The 27,352-nt window shown below is 38.9% G+C and overlaps 1 protein-coding gene across 1 annotated transcript in view; it reads right to left on the minus strand.

Annotated features, from left to right (window-relative positions):
• The window catches only part of LOC126473151 (tRNA pseudouridine synthase Pus10), an 81,164-nt gene that overhangs the window by 13,368 nt on the left and 40,444 nt on the right, over positions 1 to 27,352 (minus strand). The window contains exons 7-8 of the mRNA XM_050100010.1: positions 25,749 to 25,981; positions 5,325 to 5,464 (exon numbers count right to left, since the gene is read on the minus strand). Coding sequence (XP_049955967.1) covers positions 5,325 to 5,464; positions 25,749 to 25,981 — 373 coding nt within the window. The remainder of the gene's footprint in view (positions 1 to 5,324; positions 5,465 to 25,748; positions 25,982 to 27,352) is intronic.

A 27,352-nucleotide genomic window follows, 5' to 3' on the forward strand; every position in this document is an offset into this window, starting at 1 on the left:
CACAGCAGAAACACTCATCCCCATCAGAATACAAGTACTATGGATCCGGTTGTTAAGAAGAGTAGCTGAGTACATTCTGTCTGACAGGAGAGTGAATGTAGACATCAGAAAAGAACTAAAAGTGAAAACATAAATGAGCAGGTTAAAGAATACAGAAACAACTGAAAGGATTATGTCACAAGAATGGAAGATGACCAGGGTGTATACATGGACAAGGAAAAAAAAATCCCGGATTTCTCGGTTAAAAATACACTTTCTCCCGGGTGAAAATACACTTTTTCCATGTTAAGTGACAGTATACTCTTCCTCAGCACTGTAAAACTCATCAATTCTTTGAATGTTTATGTTTTTATATACCGATGTTTTGAAAGACCTTTGATGTGCAGCAACATGTACGCTGCATATTTCCGTGTTACGAAGGTATAAGTTTGAATACCACCAAACACCACATGTCGCTTTCCGAAGCATTGCAATTGAGACTGCGAGGTGCTTTTGTAAGCCAGTCATAGCTCATTGTCACGTGATCTCGCCAGCTGATGACAGCATGGACACGTGATATAGTAAGCAAATAGCAAGATCACTCTTTAGTAGCGCGAGCACACAAATAAGAAAAGTTAATGGTTTAAATTAATATACATAGCATTCACATATAATATTGGTCTCTAAGATTAATAAGCTGGAAGAGAAGCTGAGCTTCCACATATAATGTTGATCTTTTTCGAGTGTGTTACACTTTAAGATACATCACATAAATGTGCCAGTAAAATTTTTAATAACGACGTAAATGTTTGATCTTCTGGGCTCGAAATTCTTCTAAATGGTCGTCCTCAGAAAGAGCTGATTTTTAAATGAGAGTCAAACATTTTGTGATTTAAGTAATTCATCGTACATTCTCGCGCATAGTTCATATTGTGTAAAAGGAAATTTGGTTTGAATGTAATGCTTTTCAAACCACCATTCGCAATATTTTCCTGTGACCTGTTAGAAATAGGTTCGTTTCAACAGTTGGAAGAGAGCGCCAGATAATAGGCGTCACCGCGCATACGCAGCTACGATGATGCAGAATGCCCATATGTTCATACTGTAAAACATTAAAAGATTTTACATTATGTCATAAAAGAAACAAGACATCAGAGGATACTTCAAGAGCATCGGAATTTCGTGAACCATGCGAAAATGCATAATTCGGCTAATAATGCACATTCATATGTCCAGATTCATATGTAAATTTTCTTGGCGTACCAGTACTGTATTATCTCATGTTTGGTTCTTTATTATGGCTCAATGCCATATATGCACTTGAAAGGAGTGAAATTAAACATTTCATTTCAAATAAAACAGAAAAAATTAATGAAAGCCAAATCTCTTTAGCAAACCGACAATAATAACTTCATTGTTCTGCAAGGCGATTAATGCTTGACTGTCAGGAAGGTAGAAATAAAATCTAAAACTAATAACATATTTTAGCCTTCCATAATTATGCGAACGTATTTTAATTCATTTGATAAGTCCCGACCGCAAAAATCTGTTTGTTATCATTTAACGTGAGAGCAATAAACTAAGAGAAAACAACAAAATCACTGAACGTAAACACAGGTCACGAGCAGACGATTCATCTCCCCACCACAACTCAGACTGTTCTGAGCATCAGCGCCAGATTTACTATATTTCCTAACCGGGGCAATATTAAGTAGTGGTGCCCAGCCATACTTCTGTAACCAGAAGCGAAAGAAGGTACTACTCATATGCGACTCAACTGCGCATGCACAAGAGCCCGCCCGCCACTGCTCAAACGAATCTAATTTCAACAGTTGTCACGTCATCGGAGGCAATTTATTGTTAGGAAGCATTGCATAGTCTTCCTAAAGCCTTTGACACACTTTGCTGTTGGCAGACACTTGTACGAGCACTGTGTTTTGTTGTTCTATACGGTGCATTTCCTTTGCAACTTAAGTTTTATTTTCATTTTTTTTCTCTTGTACATGTTTTGTTGCCGCAGTATTATTCTGCAACAGTGGGATACAGTAATATCCTTTGTTAGAGTGTTGGTTCTTACCAGTCAAAATGACAAAAATTTAGCTGAAAACTAAAACAATGAAAAATTTCCGGAATTCTAAAAAATTCCCGGGTTTTTCCCGGTTTTCTCCCGGATGAAAAAATCCTCGGGTTTTTCCCGGATCTCCCAGTTGTCCTGGGTCGTATACACCCTGATGACAGATTGCCAAAACTGATTATAATTATTACCCAGTGGGCAGAAGATATTTAGGAAGACCAAGGAAAATCAACAATTTCAACCAAGAGGGCATAACAGGCAAATGACTGATACATGCAGAGAGAAGAAGAAGAGACACCATATTAAAAATATTATGATTTTTTTAAGTAACTGTGATTTTAATAAGTTTTGTAATTATACATAAAACCCTGGTCTGATGTAAGAAGACTCCTGTTCAGATTAAATGAATGAATAAAAAATTAAACATAATATACAGGTTGTCCCAGGATGAATGGTCAATATTCAGGGGTATGACAGGAACAATCATTTGGAGCACAAGACTTCCTGTGGACATATGCACTATTCTGAATGGTTTCCGAGACAGAACATATTTAATGTACATTGTTACTTATTTTGTTTATTGTTCAGTACATTGTCACTGTCTACAATGTACCATAGTAGTGTAGGACATGTGGTCTATCAAGTTGGGAAACTACTGCAAGTTGGCTTACCTACACCACCACACATGCACGTCACACAAGATTTTCTGTTTTCTCTCGCTCGCTTGACACAACCTGTAAGTCCTTGAGCAATGAATAGGAGCTTTTTAAAGGAAATATAATATAGTTTAATTTTATACTGTGACAAGTTTTCGCTAGAGGTCACAGATTTTGTTTTATTCAAGAAAAACATACAACGGTAACTTTAAATATGTTCCATCTCAGAAAACAACTGGGAATAGGGTATATTTTCATATATAGTTTTTGCTTCAAATGATTGTTCCTGTCAGATCTCTGAATATTGACCATGGCTCCTGAGACAGCCTTTATACATGGACTACCACTTACGCTAAAATAACTGTGTGTTATACGTACCATTATATTTAGTATCCTGTCCACCCACAGTAATTAAAACCTACATATATGCTAACACCACACCAACAACAGCAACTATAAATGCAAGGGACATAGAAGAAGACATAATAATACACCTAACAAGAACGCTCGCAACAACAAATCAGAGGAGCAACATCACAATACGATAACTAGAACAAATCAAATAAGCTTACAGAGAATAAAGAGCTGAATTTGGATGGAGAGGTGCTCAGTCAAGAAAGTGAGATGCAAGCTGTATCACTTTGCCAAGAGCGTAGACAACAGAGTGATGCCGCAAGTCACCGTGTGGTCTGCTCCATGCGGTCTCATCCATTAGAGCAGCGTGGAGCAATGAGCTAGCTTGCGATCCGATCCATGAGAGTGGTGGGGAGTAATGAGCTAGAGAGATACCCAGCAATCTAATTCTTGAGAATGGTGGGGAGTAGTGAGCTAGTGAGTTAGCCTAGTGTCTGACTGGTGAGAGTGGTGGGGAGCCTGAGCTGCTGGGAGGGGAGTGACGCCTGGATTGCTTTGCCCGAACAACGGTTGAAGACAGCAGCTTTTATGATCACTGGCAGTGCTAAGTCAAAGGATAAGAAGTAACAACTCACTCAGAAGTATGTAAACCTTTATTTAGCTTCTGAAATCTGAGATATTCTTTTGAAATCAAGAGCAGAACATGATGCTGGAAGTGTTTTCTGCCTTAAAGTATCGTAGTGAAGCACTTCTGTCTCGTTTTCCCCGGTAGCTGTGCAGTCAGTACAGCAGATCGTGAAGCGAAGGGGCCCACATTCCATTCCTGATTTGGTCAAAGAGGTTTTTTCCACTCGGAGACTGGATGTACCATTGTGTTATATTTACTTACATATCATCATAATTAGTATTACTATTCAGATGGTTCTAAGGTTACCACCCAACAGCAAGTATATTGAAAGAAAAAATGAGCTTTCTTTATTTTCTGTTTTCATGGAAGAGAAGAGCATCATGTACTAGTAAGGTACGCGAATCCACATGTGTATAACACACTTTTTCTAGCTTGGGAAATGTTTTCTTAAGGATGTGAGGTGTGGCGCCATTGCAGCAGCCTAGCGTAGAATTTTCACCCCACTCATTACAGCCACCATAGACACACTTTGAAATCATTCATTTTTTCTGAATCATCCAGTAGCCACTCTTTAGAAAGATCTGGCTTGCTGAACGAATTCAGCAGCAGACTGCCCATCTCTAGCCATACGACGACACAGCAATCTGCAGGGTATAAAGAATTGTGGTAGTGATTGAGACTGTTGTCAGTACAATGTGAACACAATTTTATTTCAATTAAGCATGCAATGTTACTAATATTTTTTTATGAAATTTGGAATATTTTTAAAAGTACAGCAGTCAACTAATGGCCATAGTACAACAGCTCAATTGCCTGTGGTCACTACAACATAAGGTTCCTAATTTTTTAATCAAATATACAATTTTCTTTACAAAAGTTTGGAATGACTTAATAGTTCTTAAAATAAAAATTGTAAAATTTAAAATTACGGATGCACCTGCGGCTGTTTTCAGTACACTAGTGTTATGGATAAAATTTTAATTTTTTACCAAATGTGTAATGTTACAACTGCTTCTTATCAAGATTGGAATAATTTTAAAAGTTTTTAAAAAATGAAAATTTGTAATGTTTGTATCAAATATAATTGTGAAATTGATAGGCACACAACAATGAGAGGTACTATTTGAAATAAGTGAAATCACATTGGTGCTGTGGCATGACAAGAGTGTGCAGGAGCACAAATTAAACACTGGTGGCACCTATCAAGTACACTCAACTACATTTGCCAAGATGACCTACTGTATGGAAACCAACTGTACCAAGGACAGATTGTTCGAATGTATACTATTAGAACAGAACAAATCTTTTATATATCACACTGGAACTGTTTTACAAGCACATGATAAATACACACATATGTCACAGCTGTTGTAATGAACTTCCGTGACCTGTACACATAGCGCATACTTGAAAATGTTTATATATTTCAACCTTTTGTATTTATAGTTTTCATCACTGATGTACTTTTTGGCATAGGCAACAGTTCAAAACTAAATGGACCATTAAGAAATACGTATGCAGCTGTGACAGGAAACTAAATAAGTAATAAAATATACTTGCTGCTCCTTCATGCCACCACAATGTCATTACTAAACGAATAATGTTTTTGTGAAGATTTCATTGTGAAACTTACCAAGACATCAAGCGCCAGTATGTCGACTTGCACACCACCAAGTAACTGGCCTAGGTCAGGTGTTGTTCGACCAAAATCGCCATGCACAAACTCCTTAATGTATGTTCCAGCCTGTGCCATCACCTCCAGTTTGAAAAGGCCTAAACAGAACCAGAAACCATTTTGTAGATTATCTTACTACCAAATAGTTACAGAGATTGGTAAGGTACAGTGACAAACTGAGTACCAGTCCTTCTCATTGTTAATTATGCTTCAAATGATACCAATTATTTGTGGTGACACATCAACAGAATGAAATTTCAGAAGCTAGCAGCAGCTAATTCAAGTAAAGTCAAACTGGCCACATTTATTTTATAATGAGTAACAACAGAGACAGTTGCTCTTGTAAAAGATTCTCCTGACACAGTGTGCACAATTAAAATACAGATTGAAGTAGTTGTGTGAGTATACTCATCTTCTACCATGATTATCAGCAATTAAAGTGTATGAAACTTTCTGGCAGATTAAAACTGTGTGTCGGACCGAGACTCAAACTCGGGACCTTTGCCTTTCGCGGGACCTTTGCCAAGCTTGGGTAGCTCAGTTGGTAGAGCACTTGCCCGCAAAAGGCAAAGGTCTCGAGTTCGAGTCTCGGTCCGAAACACAGTTTTAATCTGCCAGAAAATTTCATATCAGCGCACACTCCGCTGCAGAGTGAAAATGTCATTCTGGCATTAAAGTGTATGTTTCCAAATTTTTGATACTCGTAAGCCTATAAAGAAAATACTGCCCCCTTCTCAATAGTTTCTTCCACAAATATTACGAGCACCAGAAAAAGCACAAAATATTTGTAAAACCATACAAGCGAATAGCTGCTTTTCATTTATTCCTCTTTATGCACTATAAGAGATACAAAAGTCACACTTCAACCCTTGATTTTCACATAGTATCCATGTAATATTGTGAACCCTCCCCCTTTCTTCCTTGTATCAAGAATGCTACTTTACAACAGCGGAAAATGTCCATAACTTATTGTAACACTGTCAATTATGATACTGCAATGCCTGTGTTGTTAAGAACAAAGCAGTGTTCCTTTGGACAAGCATGCTTGTGTGAAAGAACAAGCACTGTGGTGACTTCAACTGTTATCAAATAAACGAAATGTATTTGCAGGTGTGAATATGAACAACCATCAGTTGTATAAGGAAATGACAACAATGAAAATCTGTGTCGGACTGGGAGTCAGACATGGATTTCTCACTTTACATAAGCAGTGGACTTAATCACTTTGGCTTCAATGCACAACCCACAGCCAGACCCAAACTCATATGCCCACATTCCTGCATCACAACCTGTATTTGTAAATTTGTGCCAGACATATGTAGAGCTGATGGTTGTTCATATTCACAACAGCAAATACATTTCCGTAGCCACTCCAGGAGAGCAAACATGCCTGAAGGAATACTGCAATGTTATTCTTAACAACACAAGTACTGAAATATTGTGTTCAACCCCCAATACCAGGTGGCAACTTTCAACTGAAATGTCCTCTCCTGCACAGGAATTACGTAATATGTGTACAAGTACAGGTTCTGATGCAGGAATGATGACATAAGGAAATCTGTGTCTGGTGCAAGATGTGGTTAAGGCTATCGCTTGCGTGAAGCAGGAAATCTGGGTTTGAGTCCCGGACCAGCACAAATTTTCATTATTGTCACTCCCTTATACAACTGATGGTTGTTCATATTTGAATACATTCCATGTACTGCAAAATATATTGTTGATGGTGGTTTTTGTGAAACCTTCAATTCCAATATGCTGGTACACTATCTGTCAAAGATTTCATGCTTGTGGAAACTGGCATGACGATTAGTCACTGCTGGATTTTGAGAACATGAACTGTGGCGGTAGGTGTACACAAAATACATTATATCAAGAGAGTTATCTCAACACAAATGTTAGCTGCAAAAACTTACAATCCTTTTACGGCCACAAACTGTTGCTCCCAACTTGCTGAAGTTGTGAACATTCCACAACCACAATGAGCATCTGTAATTTAGGAGAGAAGAAGTAATATGACGTCCTTGAGTGGAGCACAACAGTGAGTTACGGGCACAGACTTCATGTCATAAAAATGTGTTTGTTATTTAGAACAGAAGGAAGTCCACATGACAGAGTGTCATTTGCAGTGGCTTCCATGTAGAGTTTGCCTAACTCTGTTGTTTCATTGACACAATTTCACCGTTTCTGAGTTTTGATACTTGCTCACTTTCTTACTGCCTTGGCACATCTCATTATACCATGAGGTGACAAAAGTCATGAGATACCTCCTAATATCATGTTGGATCTCCTTCTGCCCAGGGCAGTGCAACAATTTGACATAGCATAGACTCAATAAGTTGTTGGAAGTCCCCTGCAGAAATACTGAGCCATACTGCCTCTATAGCCTTCCATAATAGCAAAAGTGTTGCTGGTGTAGGATTCTGTGCACAAACTGACCTACTGATTATGTCCCATAGATGTTCGATTGGATTCATATTGGGCAGCCTGAGTGGCCAAATCATTAGGTCAAATTGTACAGAATGTTCTTCAAATCAATCACAAACAATTGTGGCCTTGTGACGTGGCACACTGTCATCAACAAAAATTCCACTGTTGTCTGGCAAAATGAACCCATGAATGGCTGCACATCGTCTCCAAGCAACCAAACATACCAGAGGACCAAATCCATTTCAAATAAGCATATCTTACACCATTATGGAGCAACCACCAGCTCTTACTAACTCAAATCCGGACTCATCTGACCAGGTCACGGTTTTCTAGGTCTAGGGTCTAAACAAAATGGACACGAACCAAGGAGAGCTGCTGCAGGTGATGTCATGCTGCTAGCAAAGGCAATCGCATCATCTGTCTGCTGCCATAGCCCATTAACACCAGATTTTACTGCAATGTCCTTATGGATATGTTTGTCATACATCTCACATTGATTTCTAAGTTATTTCACACAATGTTGTTTGTCTGTTAGCAATGGCAAGTCTACACAAACGCCGCTGCTCTTGGTTGTTAAGTGAAGGCCAATGGCTTATGCACTGTCCATGGTCAGAGGTAATGCCTGATACTGAATTTGCTAACATTTTCTGAAATGCTGTAATCACTTTGGAAATGTTTTCACATGAATCATCTGAGTACAAATGGCAGCTCAGCCAATGCACTGCACTTTTATATCTAGTGTACGTGATACTACTGCCATCTATATGTGCACATATCATCAGCCCATGACTTCTGTCAACTCGGTGTAGATGACATTATTTTCAAATTATTCTGATAATTATGAATTCAATTTGCATACTTCATACTCTCAATCTCCTTGATAGCATTTCTTAGGATTTCACACTATCCTCTATAGGTATGGCAGCAGTCTCTTGATTCTGTCACTAGTTCAGATACAACTCCCACTCTCGCGTGTGATATGTAGGGACTTTAAAAAGTAAATGACACTTTATGGCAAGCCGAGTACTTTTACTAAATGCTGCACTACACTTCAAAGTGACAAAGAAATGTGATATTATTTCTCAATATAGTCACCAAGTTTCCCCGTTAGCAACAGTCAGGACGTTCTGCCAACCATTCAACTACTTGACAATAAAAATCTGCTCCTTGGTCATGGGCTCATTCAAGAACCACTGCGCGAATGTCCTCATCGTTGGAAAGTGTTTCCATGCCGATGTTCCTATAGTCTGCCAAAAAGATAGAAATTGCATGGTGCAAGATTTGAACTTCCCAATCAGCATCATCTGTGTCTTGTGTAGCCTTGGTCAAATTATTGGCATCATTCCTTACGGCTGGTGTGACATTGCATTTGGTCCATATATTGCCAATATTTAGTGAATCTGGGTGCAATTTTGACATTTTTCCCCACAACAATTACACTGTTCTGCATACTTTAATGTTGGAATACGTTTCCAGTTGCCGCACTATTTCATTTCCATATTGTAATGCATCTGTTTTCTGTATTGCACCAGAACTCTCTCTGCAGGAAACCTGGAACATGTGCTCTCTTCTAACAATGCACCACTCTTGTCACACAATGTTCTTAGCATGGGACAATGTGAAACTTACTTTCTGAAGTAACCTACATACCTTTTGTCATATACAGTAGCACCCTGGCGAGAAAAGTGACACAAGTCCAAAAATGGCAGTTTTTAGTTTAGTCACTGAAAAATGTGTGTGAAGTGCCCTAAAGTGCACAAAAAGTCTAATGGAATTTACACCAACATTACTTACCTGAAATTTAAAGGAAGGTTATACTATTTCACCATAAGTTTTAAAGAATTTATTCTTTACGTTGTGATTTCTCAGGTATTGCTTTTCTGAGCTGTGTCACTGTTCTTGCCAGGGAGAGATATATGCTTGCTGTTTTGTCACCGTATGAATTCAGAGATACCAGTACTTAAAATTTAATGGCAGACTACAAGCAATTGCAAAAAAAAAAAAAAAAAAAAAAAAAAAAAAAAGGGGGGGGGGGGGGGGGGAGAACAATCGCAATAATTGCCATAAAAAAGAGCACAAAACAAACCATCAATCGATGGTGAATCTTTGGTTGATTAATTTGACATTTCATTGTCTTATTTCACTTTCAAGCTGTTTGACAATATTGGAAATTAACTCTCCAGATATGCATTTGATACTGATTTAATTCAGTTTGTTTTCTTTCAGTGTGACACCACTTCTACTGTACTTATACATTCAAGGATGTGCAGATTACATACAAAAAGGCTGATGTATCACTGTTTAGTTATTCATTCACTGTGCAACTAAAGGGGGGGGAGGACACATCTCATCCTCAAAATGTCATATGACCTCTCAATACCGCAGGACTGGAAGCCACGTGTTGTGGAGACATTGAAGAACATAAAATTGTACAGTAAATATAGTATTCTAAAATTAGATATCCATGCTTATCATTAACAATGCTGCTGTAAATAAACACTGTATTTTAGACAACTGAAATAGACGGCCACATAAAGCAGTAGTTATGCAGCAGTTACATACCTTTAAAAGTAGACTACTGGAACATATGAGCTTTCAAAGTTCTTCATCGGACAAGAGACAAAAATATACACATTCATACACCCACAACTCACATACACATGGTCCTCTCATCTGTTGAATATGATATTTTCCAACAATCTAATTTCAAGTGTCCCTGTCTGTGAGTCAATCATATTTTAAGGCACGGAGATACAAGAGTTTGGATCACTGAGAGATTATTTTGTTTTGCATGTACTCTGCCCTAAAAAGAAAACTGAATTGCACAGAAGGGGAGGAGAAAATGAAATGAAACTTCACTTGCTGAGAGGGTATGTGATGCTATTACAACAAGTCTACAAAGAACTTGGCAGTATGAGCCCACTTATCAGCATGATGTTGTACCACGTCAGTTCTGGATGCATGCACTGATCCATTTAGAAAGGGAATCATAAAGCCATCATGCCCTCTCCTGAAGCCCATAACTGTTGTCCTTGATATCCTGGATAATGGTGCTGAGACAGAGTTGATGTCCGAGCCTATCCAACATGTTCCATCAGGGAGAGATCTAGAGTGTTATTGGACACAGAGTACCTTAAATCATGAAGACAGTTCAAAGACATGTGTCGTGCGTGAATAAGCACTGTCCCATTGCAAAATAGTAATACGATACTGTTGCGTTGGAGCTAATATAATATGACACATGATGTCTGTGGACGTACAGTTATGTCGTCAGAGATACCTCAGTCGCAATCAACCATGACATGAAGTCATGCCAGAGGGCCCCTACATCATCATATGAGGAGTAACAAACTTGTATCTTTCAAAACGTTGGAAGGATGGGACCTGTCTCAGGTTGGCACCATATTCGCTGTTGATAGTCACCAGGGCAGGGCAGAACCATGATTCATCACTAAACGCAATTTCACATCATTCATCTGCAAGCCATGCTTCCCAGTCATGGCATCACTCCAAACGAAGCTGTTTCTGTTACGGTGCTGAAGGTAGCCTACCCTTGGGATGGTAGAACCTGAGCCTGCCTGCTACTAGTCTCTGACCTATGGTGCAGGATGACACAGAATTTTGAAGGAAGCTCATTTCAAGCACTGATAAGAATGGGTTACAATGTGGTTGGTGCATGATATGGCGATCTTCTGTTGTGGTCAGACATGGTTAACTGGAACTTTGACAAATATTAGGTCTGCCTCCACATTACAATGCAGGCCAACACTGTGCCACTCTCACATTCGAACACCCTAAACCTCTAGATACTGCACAATTCGACAAGCTGGCCAAATCAACACACGCAATGAAGCCTTGTTCAAACTGTTGGGTGTTAATAATGCTGTCCCACATTAGTAGGTAGCACCTCAGTGTCCTTCACATTGATCACTTGACACCTGATGTTGTTCACGCCCATTATATACCCTACCAGGCCTGATAACAATCCTAACATGAAAACCACTTACACACTTTGGTGGCTGTCTTACCTGTCGCAGAGAATAGCAACTTTTATCATTTACATACCCGACCTTGTGTTTGGGTGCTTCACTTTTATTTTGTCAGACAGAGTGTAATTAAAAACCATAGGGCATACTGCCACCCTCCATGAACCATGGACCTTGCCATTGACGAGGTGGTTGCTTGCATCAGCTATACAGATAGCCATACCACAAGCGCAACCACAATGGGGCGGTATCTGTTAAGAGGCCAGACAAACATGTGGTTCCTGAAGAGAGGCAGCTACAGGGGCAACAGTCTGGGTGTTTGACTGATGGATGATTGACTGATCTGCCCTTGTAACATCAACCAAACCAGCCTTGCTGCACTGGTACTGCAAATGGCTGAAAGCCACGGGAAACTACAGCCATAATTTTTCCCAAGGGCATGCAGCTCTATTGTAAAATTAAATGATGATGGTATTCTCTAGTGTAAACAATTCTAGAGGTAAAATAGTCCGACATTTAGATCTCTATGTGGGGACTGCTCAGGAGGATATTGTCATCAGGAGAAACAAACCTGGCATTCTACAGATAGGAGCGTGGAATGTTAGGTCCCTTAATCACACACGTAAGTTATAAAATTTAAAAAGGTAAATGGAAAGGTTGAAGTTAGATATAGTGAGAATTAGTGAAGTTCAATAGCAAAAGGAACAGGACTTCTGGTCAAGTGAATACAGGGTTACAAATACAAAATCAAATAGGGGTAATGCAGTAGTAGGTTTAATAATGAATAAGGAAATAGGAATGCAGGTAAGCTACTACGGACAGCATAGTAAAAATATTATTGTAGCCAAGATAGACACAAAGCCAACACCCACCCCGGTACTACAAGTTTATATGCCAACTAGCTTCGCAGACGATTAAGAGGTTGAAGAAATGTATGATGAGATAAAAGAAATTATTCAGATAGTTGAGGGAGATGAAAACTTAACTGTGGTGGAGGGCTGAAATTCAATAGTGGGAAAAGGATGAGGAAGAAAAATTGTATGTGAATATGGACTGAGGGAAAAGAATGAAAGAGGAAGCTGCCTGGTAGAATTTTCCACAGGGCATGATTTAACCGTAGCTAACACTTGGTTTAAGACTCATGAAAGAAGGTTGTTCACGTGAAAAAGACCTGGACACACTGGAAGGTTTCAGATTGGTTATGTAATGGTAAGAGAGAGATTTTGGAACCAGATTTTTCATTGTAAGATATTTCTAGGGGCAGACGTGGACTCTGACCACATTGGTTATGAATTATAGAGTAAAACTAAAGAAACTGCAAAACAGTAGTAAATTAAGAAGATGGGACCTACATAGCTTGAAAGAACAGGAGTTGTTGTAAGTTTCAGAGGGAGCATTAGGCAATGATTGACTAGAAAGAGGCAAGAAATACAATAGAAGATGAATACGTAAGTTTGAGAGATGAAATTGTGAAATCAGAAAAGGATCAATTAGGTAAAAAGACAAGGCCTAATAGAAACCCTTGGATAACATGGGAGATATTGACTTTAACTGATGAAAGGAGAAAATATAAGAATGCAGCAAATGAAGCAGGCGAAAGGGAATACAAATGATACTGACAGGAAGTGCAAAATGACTACGCAAGAATGGCTAGAGGACAAATGTAATGAACCAGTCCCAAGTAAAGAAGAAAAAGCTAAAAGGTGGAAGGAGAACAAAGTGGGTCTTTCCAAGAGAGATAAACTTGAAGGCAATATTATAGAAATGGAAGAGGACGTAGATGAAAATGAAAAGAATCTGACAGAGCACTGAAAGATCTAAGTCGAAACAAGGCCCTGCAAGTAGACAACATTCTGTCAGAAGTACTGATAGCCTTGGGAGAGCCAGTCATAAAAAAAACTCTTCCATCTGATGTGCAAATATGAGACAAGCGAAATACCCTCACACTTCGAGAAGAATGTAATAGTTCCAAGGCAAGCAGGTACTGATAGGTGAATATTACTGAACTATCAGCTTAGTAAGTCACAGCTGCAAAATATTAACACAAATTCTTTACAGAAGAATCGAAAAACTGGAGGACATTGACCTCAAGGAAGATGTTTGGATTCCGGAGAAATGTAGGAACACCCGAGGCAACACTAACCCTACAACTTATCTTATAAGGTGTACAACTTTGCTTCCGCCATTTTTTCCCCAACATTTGAGGCTTTAATGAAACAAATTGGTCACACATGTATCATTCAAAGTATTTTCCACCACTGGCCACTACTTTCTCCCATCTTTCAGGCAGTGTACGAATCCCCTGTTGAAAAAATTGTTCATCTTTTGAAGCAATCCACGAATCGATCCAATTTGTGACTTCTTCATGAGATCGGCAGTGTTGGTCACCCAGGCCATGCGCCATTGATCTAAATAGGTCATAGTTGGAGGGAGAAATGTCTGGAGAATATGTCGGGTGGTGTAGGATTTCCCATTTTAATGTTTCCAAGTACATTTTGAGCTCTTTTGCAATGTGGGGTTGCAAAATCACTTTATCGTGCCTCTCGCTGTATTGCAGCCGTTTGTCTTTTAATGCTCTGCTCAAATGCATTAATTGCTTTCGATAACAAGCACCTGTGATTGTTTCACTTGGTTTTAACATGTCATAGTATGTGATGCCAAGCTGGTCCCACCAAATACAGAGTATGATCTTGGAGCCGTGAATATTCAGTTTGGTCGTTGACGTGGAAGTATGGCTGGGATATCCCAGTGATTTTTTGTGTTTAGGGTTATTATAATGAACCCATTTTTCTTCCCCAGTCACAATGCGATGCAGAAATCCCTTCTGTTTTTGCCTCTGAAGCAACAGTTCACAAACACACAAATGCCATTCGACATCTCTTGGTTTCAGTTCACATGGGACTCAAGTTCCTTCTTTCTCAATCACGCCCATGGCCTTGAGACATTTTGAAATGGCTTGCTGTGTCACTCCCACTAATCATGCCACTTCTTCTTGAGTCTGACACGAGTCTTCAGTCATCAATGTCTCCAATTCTGCAACTTTGAAAACTCTCTCTTCCGCCACTATGCCAGTCTACAACGTTAAAATCACCATTCTTGAAGCACTGAAACCACTCACGAGACGGTAGCACCTCCCGCAAATGATGAGAATTAGGCTCGTAAACTGACATTTTCAATCAAGAACAACTTTATGATGCAGACACAAATCGACTAATGTTTGAATGAGGTTATGTTGACCGAGGTCCAAGCTAACTGCCTGACATCTGCGATCTGTTTCTTTCGACCGCTACTTACCGCTGTCGCCACCTATCTGCAAATGGCAGAAGCAAAGTTGTACACATTGTAGAAGATAGGTAAAGGAAAGGCAAACATATGTTTATAGCATTTGAAGACTTAAAGAAAGCTTGTGACAATGTTGATTCGAGCACCATCTTTGAAATTCTGAAGGTAGCAGGGGTACAATAAAAAGAGTGGAATGCTATTTACAACTTGTACAGATCCAGATGGCAGTTATAACAGTCAAGCAGCATGAAAGGGGACCAGTGGTTGAGAAGGGAGTGAGATAGGGTTGTAGCCTATTTCCAATTTTATTTAATCTGTACACTGAGCAAACAATAACGGAAACCAAAGAAAAATTTGGAGTAGAAATTAAAATTCAGGCAGAAGAAATAAAAACTTTGAGCTTTTCCAGTGACATTGTAATTCTGTCACAGACAGGAAAGGACTTAGAAGAACAGCTGAACAGAATGGACAGTGTCTTGAAAGGATGACATAAAATGAACAAAGACAAAAGCAAAATGAGGATTATAGAATGTAGTGGAATTAAATCAGGTGATGCTTAAGGAATAAGATTAGGAAACAAGACACTTAAAGTAGTAGATGAGTTCTGTCATATGGGCAGCAGAGTAACAGATGGTGGCTGAAGTAGAGAGGGTATAAAATATAGACTGGCAATCGCACGAAAGGCGTTCTGAAGAAAAGAAATTTCTTGACACTGAATATAGATATAAGTGTTAGGAAGACTTTTCTGAAAGTATTTATATGGAGTGTAGCCATGTATGGAAGTGAAATATGGATGATAAGCAATTTAGACAAGGAGAGAACAGAAGCTTTTGAAATGTTGTCCTACAGAAGAATGCTGAAGATTAGATTGGTAGGTCATGTAACTAATAAGAAATACTGAACAAATTTGGGGAGAAAAGAAATTTGTGGTATAACCTGACTAGAAGAAGAAATCAGTTGACAGGACATTCTAAGACATCAAGAGAAAGGGAGGGACAGCACAGTAGAGGTGAGGGATAGTAAGGTGCTACTTGTGGAAGCATACAAGGATGAGGTGGAGAGAGGATAGGGCAGCTAGGTGCAGTCAGGAGGTTAGACGAAGGGTAGGGGAATGGAGGAGTAGGAAAGGAGAGAAGTAAAAAGACTGTGGGTGCATGGCCATTGCATTTGTGGTGACGAGCAGTCCCTCTCAAAATATACCAAGGATCTCCTGAGACCTTCATAGACAGTAATTAACCTTACAAAACTTGTACAGAAACAGATCTTCCATGCCTTACGTCTCCATTCACCCACCGCCTCCCAAAGTCCCACTGTCTGGCCACAGAGGCGCATCCTGCTTGTGATTCAGTACAACTCAGGACTGGAGCAACTGAATCACATTTTTTTCGACTACCTCTTCTGATGATGTGAAGTGAGAAATGTCCTACCCATTATCCTTCCCATCCCTCCCACAATGGTGTTCTGCCATCCACACCTACATAATGTCCTCATCCGTGCCCACACAACCCCTACTCCCAACCTCTTGCCTCATGGCTCATATCCCTGTAATAGACATAGATGCGAGCCCTGTCCTATACATACTCCCACCACCACCTATTCCAGTCTGGTTGCAAGCATCACCTATCCCATCACAGGCAGGGCTACCTGCAAAACCAGCCGTGATCTACAAGCTACGCTGCAGCCACTATGTTGTGTTCTAAATAGGCATGACAACCAACAAGCTGTCTGACTGCATGAATGGCCACTGACAAATTGTGACCAAACAACAGCTGGACCACCCAGTTTCTGAGCACACTGCCCAGATTGCACCATTGGGATCCTTCCCATTAACACCAGATTTTCTCAACTGTGCGGATCGCAAATCTCTTTGCAATATATCCAATGTTCCCATAACTCTCATGCACTTAAACTTAGTTAGTCATTGTCCTCCACCCACCTATCTCTTTCCCTGTTTCCACTCCATCACTACACAGTCTTCTATTCCATCAAGGCACCTACCGTCTGTTTACTTCTCTCCTCTCCCCCACCCCCCTCCCTCCCATGCCCTCTTTCTAACTTCCCGAATGCAACTAGCTGCCCTACCCTCTTTCCACCTCGTCCCTGCATGCTGCCACAAGCAGCACTTTACCATCCCCCTATCCTGCTATCCCTTCTCTTCCCTGCCCCAGCCTCCTCCTTATCCCCACAACACACGTTGCTTCTCCCATCAAGCATAGCTGTTCGCAGCCTGGCATCACCAGAAATAGTGGTCATATGTGTGTGAGTTGCGTTTGTGTGAATGTGTGTGTGTGTGTGTGTGTGTGTGTGTGTGTGAACAGCCTGGCATCACCAGAAATAGTGGTCATATGTGTGTGAGTTGTGTTTGTGTGAATATGTGTGTGTGTGTGTGTGTGTGTGTGTGTGTGTGTGTGTGTGTGTGTGTGTCTAATTCAGTAATTCGGAAGAAGGCATTCTGGATGAAAGCTTACTTGTTTAGCAGTCTTTTTGTTGTGTCTGTCTGTGACTCAACATATAAATGTTACCTGTCTTTTCAGGCGGTGTTGTAATAATTACTCTTGGACCTATCAGTTAGTTATTCTCGTTAAGCACATTGCATGAGAATGTGATCTATTGAAGTATAGGCTTACTCTTTTAAACATTGTTCAAATGGTTATTTATCACTGAAATCACTCAAGGCCACTGCATAAATAATTCTGCATGCGAACTATCTTGAAAACACTAGAATCTATCAACAAGTTATTGGCCCAGGTATAAAAAAGTGAAAAACTGTATACATCATATTTGCACGTTTTCTTAAAGAATTACACGAACATGTCAGTAATGCACAGCAAATTAGCAAATAGTTGAAAGTAGTGTCAGCTGTCAAGTTAGCATCACTAAATGAAACGCATAATTATTTTGTCAAACTTCAGTTACAAGGCAGCCAGGTAATTGATGTGTTCTATTAAGTTGCAATTGATGATTTCAACTAGACTTAACAATGAAGTCAAGAACGTCTTTGTCAGTAGCAACTAGACAGAAATTAAACCAAGAAGGAGAAAGAAACTGAATAACATACAAAGTATTGGATTGATACATATCTTGAGTCATAATTTTTTACAGGTTTGAATGTGAGCAGCAATATAGCCAGGAAAATATCAAATTGCAAGTTGGCCAGTAAAATGATTAAAAATTTAGAAACATTGTATGGCAAGAAACCAGATTAAATACAGTTCCTGTTCTTCCTGTTAAATAGTGGCAACTTCAGGTAATTATGATGGAGGCAGATAGCAATCACTCACCATTCACTCCAAAGCAGGTAACAAAAGCTCAATAATATTGAGCTCTGGTGACTGTGGTGGACAGTAGAACTGTGACAATTCAACCTCGTCCTCACAAAACCGATCATGGATGATGAGTTGTGGACAGAGGGCCTGTTATCTTGGAACACAGCATCTCCATTGGGAAACAAACTTTGTACCACAGGATGCACCTGATAAGCTACAACGGTCACGTAGTTCTTGACAGAATGTGACCTTGCAGAATAACAATGAGACCATGGGATGTCACAATACGGCTGCCCAAACCACCTTTGAACCTCCGCCATGGTTTACTCTTGGGACCTGTCTTGGACAGAAGTTGGAAACAGTGTGAAACAATACTCATTGGGCCAAATGACACAATGATTTTTGTATATCCCTATGTTGGATGTCCCCAGTGACTTTCCTCCATTGCTCCATAGTCCTTGATTTATGGTTTTGTCACTATGTTTTCCTATTAGAGGTGTTGACACTAGTGATGAGAGGTTTTGGAATTCCAGCTCGCCCTGCAAATCCCCACTTATGGAGCTCCCTTCACGATATTTTGGTGCCAACATGGTTCACGAGTGCAACATTTAGTTCTGCAGTGACTTTTGCAGCAGTCATTCTATTTATTTTTCATCACAATCCCCTTCAATGAGCCTCTGTCATGATCACTCAAGACACATTTTCATCCACATTGTGACTTTTTTCATCCACAATGTGACTTTGTGGATGATGTTTATTCGCTTTTACTGCACATGCTATAAATTTTCGATATGATGTCTCTTGAAACTCCAAACAATGGTTGGTTATGGAAGCACCCACCATACGAGCGCCAATAGATTGCCCATGTTTGAATTCATTTAGCTCTGACAATAATGCACTCACAACTACGGAGAACTCTGTTCTGATGACAGCTGGCACCTGCACTGTATTGAGGACACTGCACAGGTACCATTCATAGTAAAATACAACAGCATAAGCATCAGGCTTGGCTAACATCTGCATTTATATTCAAACATGCATTTCTTGCAATAATTTCACATTTTTATGAAACCTCTGTATTTGTTGGTTGCCTCTATAGCAAACAACATAACAAATCTCATCCAACAAATATGTAGGTTGCTGAAAATACTCTGGTTAGGACTTCTTTGAAACGAATCTCATGTTTCTTATAAGACATCATAGTCACCGTTGACTGTACAAAATATTTATTGTTACTATTGCAATTTTGGCCTCATGGCCATTTTCAAGTAACACTGCAAAGTTACATTATGTCAGAATATATAACAGATGGCAGTTATAAGAGTCGAGGGACATGAAAGGGAAGCAGTGGTTGGGAAGGGAGTAAGACAGGGTTGTAGCCTCTCCCCGATGTTGTTCAATCTGTATATTGAGCAAGCAGTAAAGGAAACAAAAGAAAAATTAGGAGTAGGTATTAAAATTCATGGAGAAGAAATAAAAACTTTGAGGTTCGCCGATGACATTGTAATTCTGTCAGAGACAGCAAAGGACTTGGAAGAGCAGTTGAATGGAATGGACAGTGTCTTGAAAGGAGGATATAAGATGAACATCAACAAAAGCAAAACAAGGATAATGGAATGTAGTCTAATTAAGTCGGGTGATGCCGAGGGAATTAGATTAGGAAATGAGACACTTAAAGTAGTAAAGGAGTTTTGCTATTTGGGGAGCAAAATAACTGATGATGGTCGAAGTAGAGAGGATATAAAATGTAGGCTGGCTACGGCAAGGAAAGCGTTTCTGAAGAAGAGAAATTTGTTAACATCCAGTATTGATTTAAGTGTCAGGAAGTCATTTCTGAAAGTATTCGTATGGAGTGTAGCCATGTATGGAAGTGAAACATGGACGATAAATAGTTTGGACAAGAAGAGAATAGAAGCTTTCGAAATGTGGTGCTACAGAAGAATGCTGAAGATTAGATGGGTAGATCACATAACTAATGAGGAAGTATTGAATAGGATTGGGGAGAAGAGAAGTTTGTGGCACAACTTGACCAGAAGAAGGGATCGGTTGGTAGGACATGTTCTGAGGCATCAAGGGATCACCAATTTAGTATTGGAGGGCAGCGTGGAGGGTAAAAATCGTAGAGGGAGACCAAGAGATGAATACACTAAGCAGATTCAGAAGGATGTAGGTTGCAGTAGGTACTGGGAGATGAAAAAGCTTGCACAGGATAGAGTAGCATGGAGAGCTGCATCAAACCAGTCTCAGGACTGAAGACCACAACAACAACAACATATAACTATCTGACATGAGTACATGTCGTCATCAAAATGCAGCCTTTTGACTGTGAGAGACCCACAAGATCTGATGAGTATGACACTTACTACAGCGTAATATGTTGTTAACTTTGCAGTGTTACTTGAAAATGGCCATAAGGCCGAAATTGTAATAGTAACAATAAATATTTTATACAGTCAATGGCAACTATGATGTCTTTTAAGAAATATTATATGACTGTGAATCCCAACCATGAGAAGTTAATCGAATCTCATGTTGACAGGATGAGCAACGTATTTTTGTTGTTTCGAGATTTTCCCATTTCTGCATTGTTTATGTTCTAGAGATGAAAGAACAGCTTTTCCAAATTAGAAATGGTAAAAAAATCAGTTTGGGAAGAAAGTAAAATGTAAAAAGTTAGATAATGGGATCAAGATCAAGAATGCTATCACCAATGGTCTTCTAGATGAATTTGGAGTTTCTCACATCAAGACTAACACTTGTACACCACAGCAAAATGAATGAGAACTTGTAGGTTGAAGTGATAAATATTGCAGTCTTCAAACCAAATCAAACTGGAAGAAGTTCAATAAAAGAAAAAAAGTCCTGCCGTAGTAATTTGAAAAGTTTTGGTTGTGAGTGCTACATTCTGATTGAGAATTGCAAACAAAGATACACTGAAAAGCAATCAAACAAAGGAACCTATGTCAGATACGGTTTGGATTTGACCCGATACAAAAATCTAATTACCTGATGAAAAAGATGTTGCCTCTGATAAGGTCATATTTGACAAAAAAATTGCAGGCGCAGAAGAAGCTATTGTAGTCAAGACTTTCTCAAAGGGAAAAGAAGAATGAAATCGAGTATTCAGAGGAAACAAGATTGATAAATCACTCTGTGATGTCTTTGAAGGTGGCAGCATGTCACTTATCATATAATTCAAAAATAGTCTCACCACCAAAACTATGTGATTGACAAAACTTTAGGCTATCTATAAGATTTGCGGACTATGAACTGGATACTGTTTAAAACAGTAATAATTCGAACTTTGACATGAGCAGTGAAGTTGAGGGCATTTCTATTTCACATGCCTTGAAAGACAAAAACTGGTGTAATGCAACAATGTCTGATGAATACAAACCTTTAACATAATTGAAAACGTGCACTCTTTTTAAAACTTCCAAAGAATGTAAAACTTTTAACCTGTATCAGGTTTGCGTAAAAGCGCACTGGATGTTATAAAGCCAGACTAGTTGCAGGAGGTTTTGAGCAAGAGGAAGAACTATATTACTCAGAAACTTTTATGAATCAGTTAGATTGTGTCTTAGTCTTGCAGTTATAAGTAAAATTAAAACAACAGATTTTTATGTAAAGACAGTATTTCTATACTGTGAGCTGCAAGAGGAGATCTTACCTTCAACAATGATACAAGTAGAGTTTGTTAGCTAGGAAGAGTTTAAATGGCCTAAAACGCCCTCCAAAGAATTGGAATGAGAAATTGTCATATTATCTAATGACATAGGGATTTGTAAAGACCAATAGTGTTCCTTGTATCTGTTACCATCAAGTATCATTATAGCTCTGTTTACTGATAATGGATTACCTATTGGAAGGAAGGCAGATACTTTTGAACAAGTTGAATCAAAAGTTTGAAATAACATTTGAGAGGATATTTCAAAATCAATTGTCAGAGTTAGCAGCTTTCACTCAGTTAATACTAGGCAGAAATCAAATCTGCATGTGGAATGCACTTCCTTGACTCTTGTGCAGAAAGGAGTGCAGTATTCTGCTGCATCCATTTTCAATAAGCTACCACAAGAACTAAAAAATCTTAGCAGTAGCCCAAGCACTTTTAAGTCTAAACTGAAGAGCTTCCTCATGGCTCACTCCTTCTATTCTGTCGAGGAGCTCCTGGAAGAGATAAAAAATTAAGCAAATTCCAGTGTTACATTCTTGATTTTCTTTATTTAAACTAACGACTTGTCGCCTGAATATGTTTCTTATATTTCATTTTATCTGTTTCTACAATCGTGTTATAATTTCATGTATTGACTCGTTCCATGACCATGGAGACTTCTCCTAAATGTGGTCCCACGGAACAATAAATAAATAAAATAAAAAAATAAAATAAAATCTTGGAAAGGAAATTAAAATAAGTTCACATGGAATTTTTGTAAATCAAATTATGTTTACAAAGGAAATCTTGAGACTTTTTCAAGGGGATTTAATAATAAACCAATGGTTAGTCACTCAAAAACAGTAAACACATTTTCCAGTACCTAAGTGAACTATGGAATCTAGGATATTCTTTGATGAAGACTGAACACTGTTCCCTATGCTTACTGTGATTATGGTGGGATAGCTCAAAAAGATGCTACATCAGCTGAGTTTTTATCATATTAGGAGGACCTACTGTTTGGTGCACTTGAAAGCAAGTGTTATGTCAACATCAAAGCTGCAGCAGAGAACAGAACTGCTGCTGCCTTTTTGATCCACAATAAATATTGGATATGACATCTTGGTGAACAACTCGAAATCTCAGGTTTGAATCAACTGACAGAAATATATATTGAAAATCAAGCTGCCATATATATGTTGAGGAATACCTATGGAAAAAAAAGAGTCAATAAACATATTGAAATTTCACACAAATTCCTTCAGCAACACATAGGAAGGACTTTAAAACTAAACATGAACATGGTGTGAGCTAAAATCAACTTGCTTAAACCACTGACTTGTAAAGTGTTTGCCGGCCACAGTGGCCGAGCGGTACTAGGCACTTCAATCTGGAACTGCGTGACTGCTATGGTCGCAGGTTCGAATCCTGCCTCGGGCATGGATGTGTGTGATGTCCTTAGGTTATTTAGGTTTAAGTAGTTCTAAGTCCTAGGGGACCTCTGATGTTAAGTCCCATAGTGCTCAGAGCCATTTGAACAATTTGTAAAGTGCTGGAGAATTAAGAAGTAGAATAATTACGAAGGGTGCTGAGAATTAATTACTTGTCTTTATTTATGGTTTTGTCACTATATATTGTGTGTAATGTTTATGTTCACATTTCTTGTCTTTTTAGGAAGTGTTTTAATAATTACTCATTGATCTGTCAGTTAGTTATTCTTTTTAAACATGTTGAATGAGAATGTGTTCTATTAAAGTTTACTCTTTTTTGAACACTGTTAAAACAGTTGCTTCTGTTATGGCAGAAAATACAAAAGGGGCAGAAATTAGAAAATTTTATTAAAACTCATTCACACTGCTGTAGGCAAAATCAAGAGGCGGAAAGAGAAAGGAGACTGTGACAGAAAACCAAAGGAAATGTGACAAGGGCATTGTTTAGCTCATAAGACATGTTTCAAGGAACTCTATCTCTTTCACAAGAGCACACAGCAAGGAACTGGCACAGCAGTTAACAGGCTGTTAAGAAAATATAGCAAAATTTGAGGAGAAGACATGCGATCATTACAAACTGAGCCTTGCGTCATAGGCACATGCCAGCTCCTTTTAAATACTCCAGCTCTCATCATGAGTTGATTATTGGGATTGATGGCAAGCACAGTAATAGCACTTGATTTCATGATTACGGTACTGTAGTGAATACATGTCCTAGATGCTTCAGCACAGTTTGTGAACTAGTCGAAGATGCATTCAAGATGACCAACTTCATGCTGCTCGCCACTTATCGCCTACTGATGGAGAAACTGACTGTCTTCCAACAACATCACATTGCACAATGCTGCCAGTATGATACTTCAATGCAGAGGCCAGTAACAGGACCTCCTGGACTCCACTTTCCTGTTCAACACACAGGTGCCTCCAGATGTTGAAACCTACCAAGGGTAAGGAGGAGATCAACCGACTACATGACTACCGACACCATGTGCATTACAGACAGGTCACCAAATGTCACTGTAGAATTCAGAGTGGGACCAAGGATACTCCAACAGCCAACATGAAACCATTCCGTGCTGGACACTGGTCGCAGATGCTCGCCAGCAACACGCTGCAGTGTCAGGCATCACTAACACTGCCTGGGCATGTAGACACTGAGCTGACTCAATGGACGTCAGCTAGAATCCAATATGCAGCCGAATGAGCAACTGCCAAGGCTGGTGCAAAAGAATGACAACTTGTAAATTGTAAACTGAACTGCAATAATGTATTACTAGCATCATTGACACTTCACAGGTTCCCAACAGCTGTCCCGGCTTCACACAGATGTGTCTCCGCTCAGCCCTTCCTACTTATCCTTAAAATCAGTCAAGGATACTGCATAAATAACCTGCAAGTGAATTTCATTGGTAACATCCAAATTGTTAAATGCTTGCCCACAGAAGCATAAGGCGCAGTCAAATGAAAACAAGGCAGACGAGAAAAAAAAGTAAATAAATTGTTAAGTTTTTCAAAAGTAATTGCTATAACTGATAATACATTGATCCCACTGTGAGAAAATATGGGCAATGACTTCATGGAAAAATGTTTGCGATTGCCTAATCGCACGAGCACACAATATAAATAGATCAATACCAGATGAAATGTCGTGTGACGAGAGCCTCCCGTCGGGCAGACCATTCGCCTGGTGCAAGTCTTTCGATTTGACTCAACCAAATGTGTATGACTGTGGTTCAGTCAGGGGAGGGAACTGACCTATTTGCCTGTTGGTGGCAGAATTTCTCTACATGAAGTATTCATGAAAAATGTTCAGAAAAAAAGATTTGCGCAGATTGATTTTGAGATGTGAACATTTCATAATTATTATAATTGTAGTATTTTACATGAAATGAGGAAATTACACCTTAAACTATTTGCACTAGTCCTTCGTTAGGTAGTCTTTAAACTGATACAATTTTCCGTACATCATCAGGGCATGCACATTAGATAATGCATTTCTGCCATTTGGTCTCCAGATCTGATGTGAACATGAAACTTGTTTAAATGTCCTGAATATCGTCACACCATTCAAAAGCAATTTGTAACTGCTAATTTCTGCAAATTTATTTCAATGTTTGTACAAATATGGATTTCCATAAACTTACCAGAATATTTTGGAAATAATAAATCTTGAATAACATATTTGATGACATATTTACTTCCAGTTGCTAATCCTGATGTAATTGACTCATGTAACTCATTAAGTAAATATGTACGAACATAATATGCTACATTCTTACCTGGCTGTCCACTGACCTCCTTTGCTGCCAGTGAGTGTATGGTTCTGACTCTCTCTGCCAGTGGTCGGCGATGTAAAACTCTTATAGGTGTCCACTGCTGCAATTGCAAGGGGGCTGCACTTGATAAGCAATCTAATTTCTCCTGAAGCAATGGTACATCATGGCAGATACAAAGGGCTTCATACAGTTTCTGTTTTTCTTGCTCACCTTTCTTGAGCTCTGCCAAGCACTCCCTGTAACAACATTACACTTTACGCAGAAGAATACTGACTGCAACACAAAATACAGACATAAATGAATGTTTAGTATGTTACAGACTGTAACTTTGTAAAAGGATTTTTCTTCTTGTGTGATACAGTCTTATATCAATATGATTCTTCTTTCCTGCTAGAAAATCTTTTTTTATACTGATATCAAATTATGGTAAATAATTACATGTGTTGGAGAAACAAACGCTTCTGCACTGTTTTTTTATAAACCTATCTCAAGAGTATTACGAAGTATTTGACAATGAAACCAAACATTAATGTGGTCAAGTTTTATGATGCATTCTACTTTTTGTCATCACATGAGGTCCTGCATACACTTCTGCATAGTTGTTCTATAAACTATCTCAAGAGCATGACAAAGTATTTGATAATGAAATCAAACTTTAATTTGGTCAAATTTTTTGATGCACTCTACTTTTTGTCATCACACGAGGTCCAGGATAATTAAAGTTAGGGATCAAAATGTCTTGTTCATGGGTTTACTCCACACTACAAGTCAGAAGGAATACTTCTATATAAAGAACCTATAACAGAAACATGTAATGTATAGTTGCTGCGTGAGGTCTGGTCCGCAACAGCAAGAACTGGGGCTTGTTTCATCATCTCCCTACCAAAATTGGTGTGCCTTAACTCCAAAAATAGGAAATAGCTCTCTAGCACACTTCTCTCTCACTATGTACCTGTTTTACCTCCCTCTGCTCCCATTCGCCCCCAGTCTGTATCTCTTAGTACTTCCTTTATTTTCTTCTGCAGCTTATTTATTCCTTTTATATGCTTACCATCCACATTAACTCTTTACACCAGTATCAGTCTTCATTTTCAGTATTTATTATTTAATGTTGTTTCTTATTTCTTTTAACAATCTTTTTCTCATAATCTGTCTGCCTCTATTTACATCTCTTTGCATTTTCACCCTGAGACTTCTTATTACAAATTTAGGTCTCTTGTCTGTAATACCAACTATCTAAAGAGCCATATATTACTCTGGTTTCCAAATCTCTTTCTCAATAAATTGTTACTTTCAAACGCTTTCCTGGAATTTATGACTCTCTTGATTTACTTTCCCTCCAAATGCTGTAAGCTCTACTTTCTTCATTTTAAATATGGGAATGGGGAATTCCAATATAGGTGATGTGCAAGTAACCACACCATACAGCAATCAATCAATAAATAAATTAAAGATTAATAAGGCTTGTTGTGAAGATCTGATATACACTAAGTTATTAAAGAATAGATGACCACAACCACAACTGTAATTAGAACTACAGTCTTTAATAGAAATGATTTGTAAGAGTGAATCCATACCTGCAGACTGATTGTGTGTCCAATATTCAA

Source organism: Schistocerca serialis, chromosome 4 (assembly GCF_023864345.2).
Source record: "Schistocerca serialis cubense isolate TAMUIC-IGC-003099 chromosome 4, iqSchSeri2.2, whole genome shotgun sequence".
Taxonomy (NCBI): Eukaryota; Metazoa; Arthropoda; class Insecta; order Orthoptera; family Acrididae; genus Schistocerca; species Schistocerca serialis.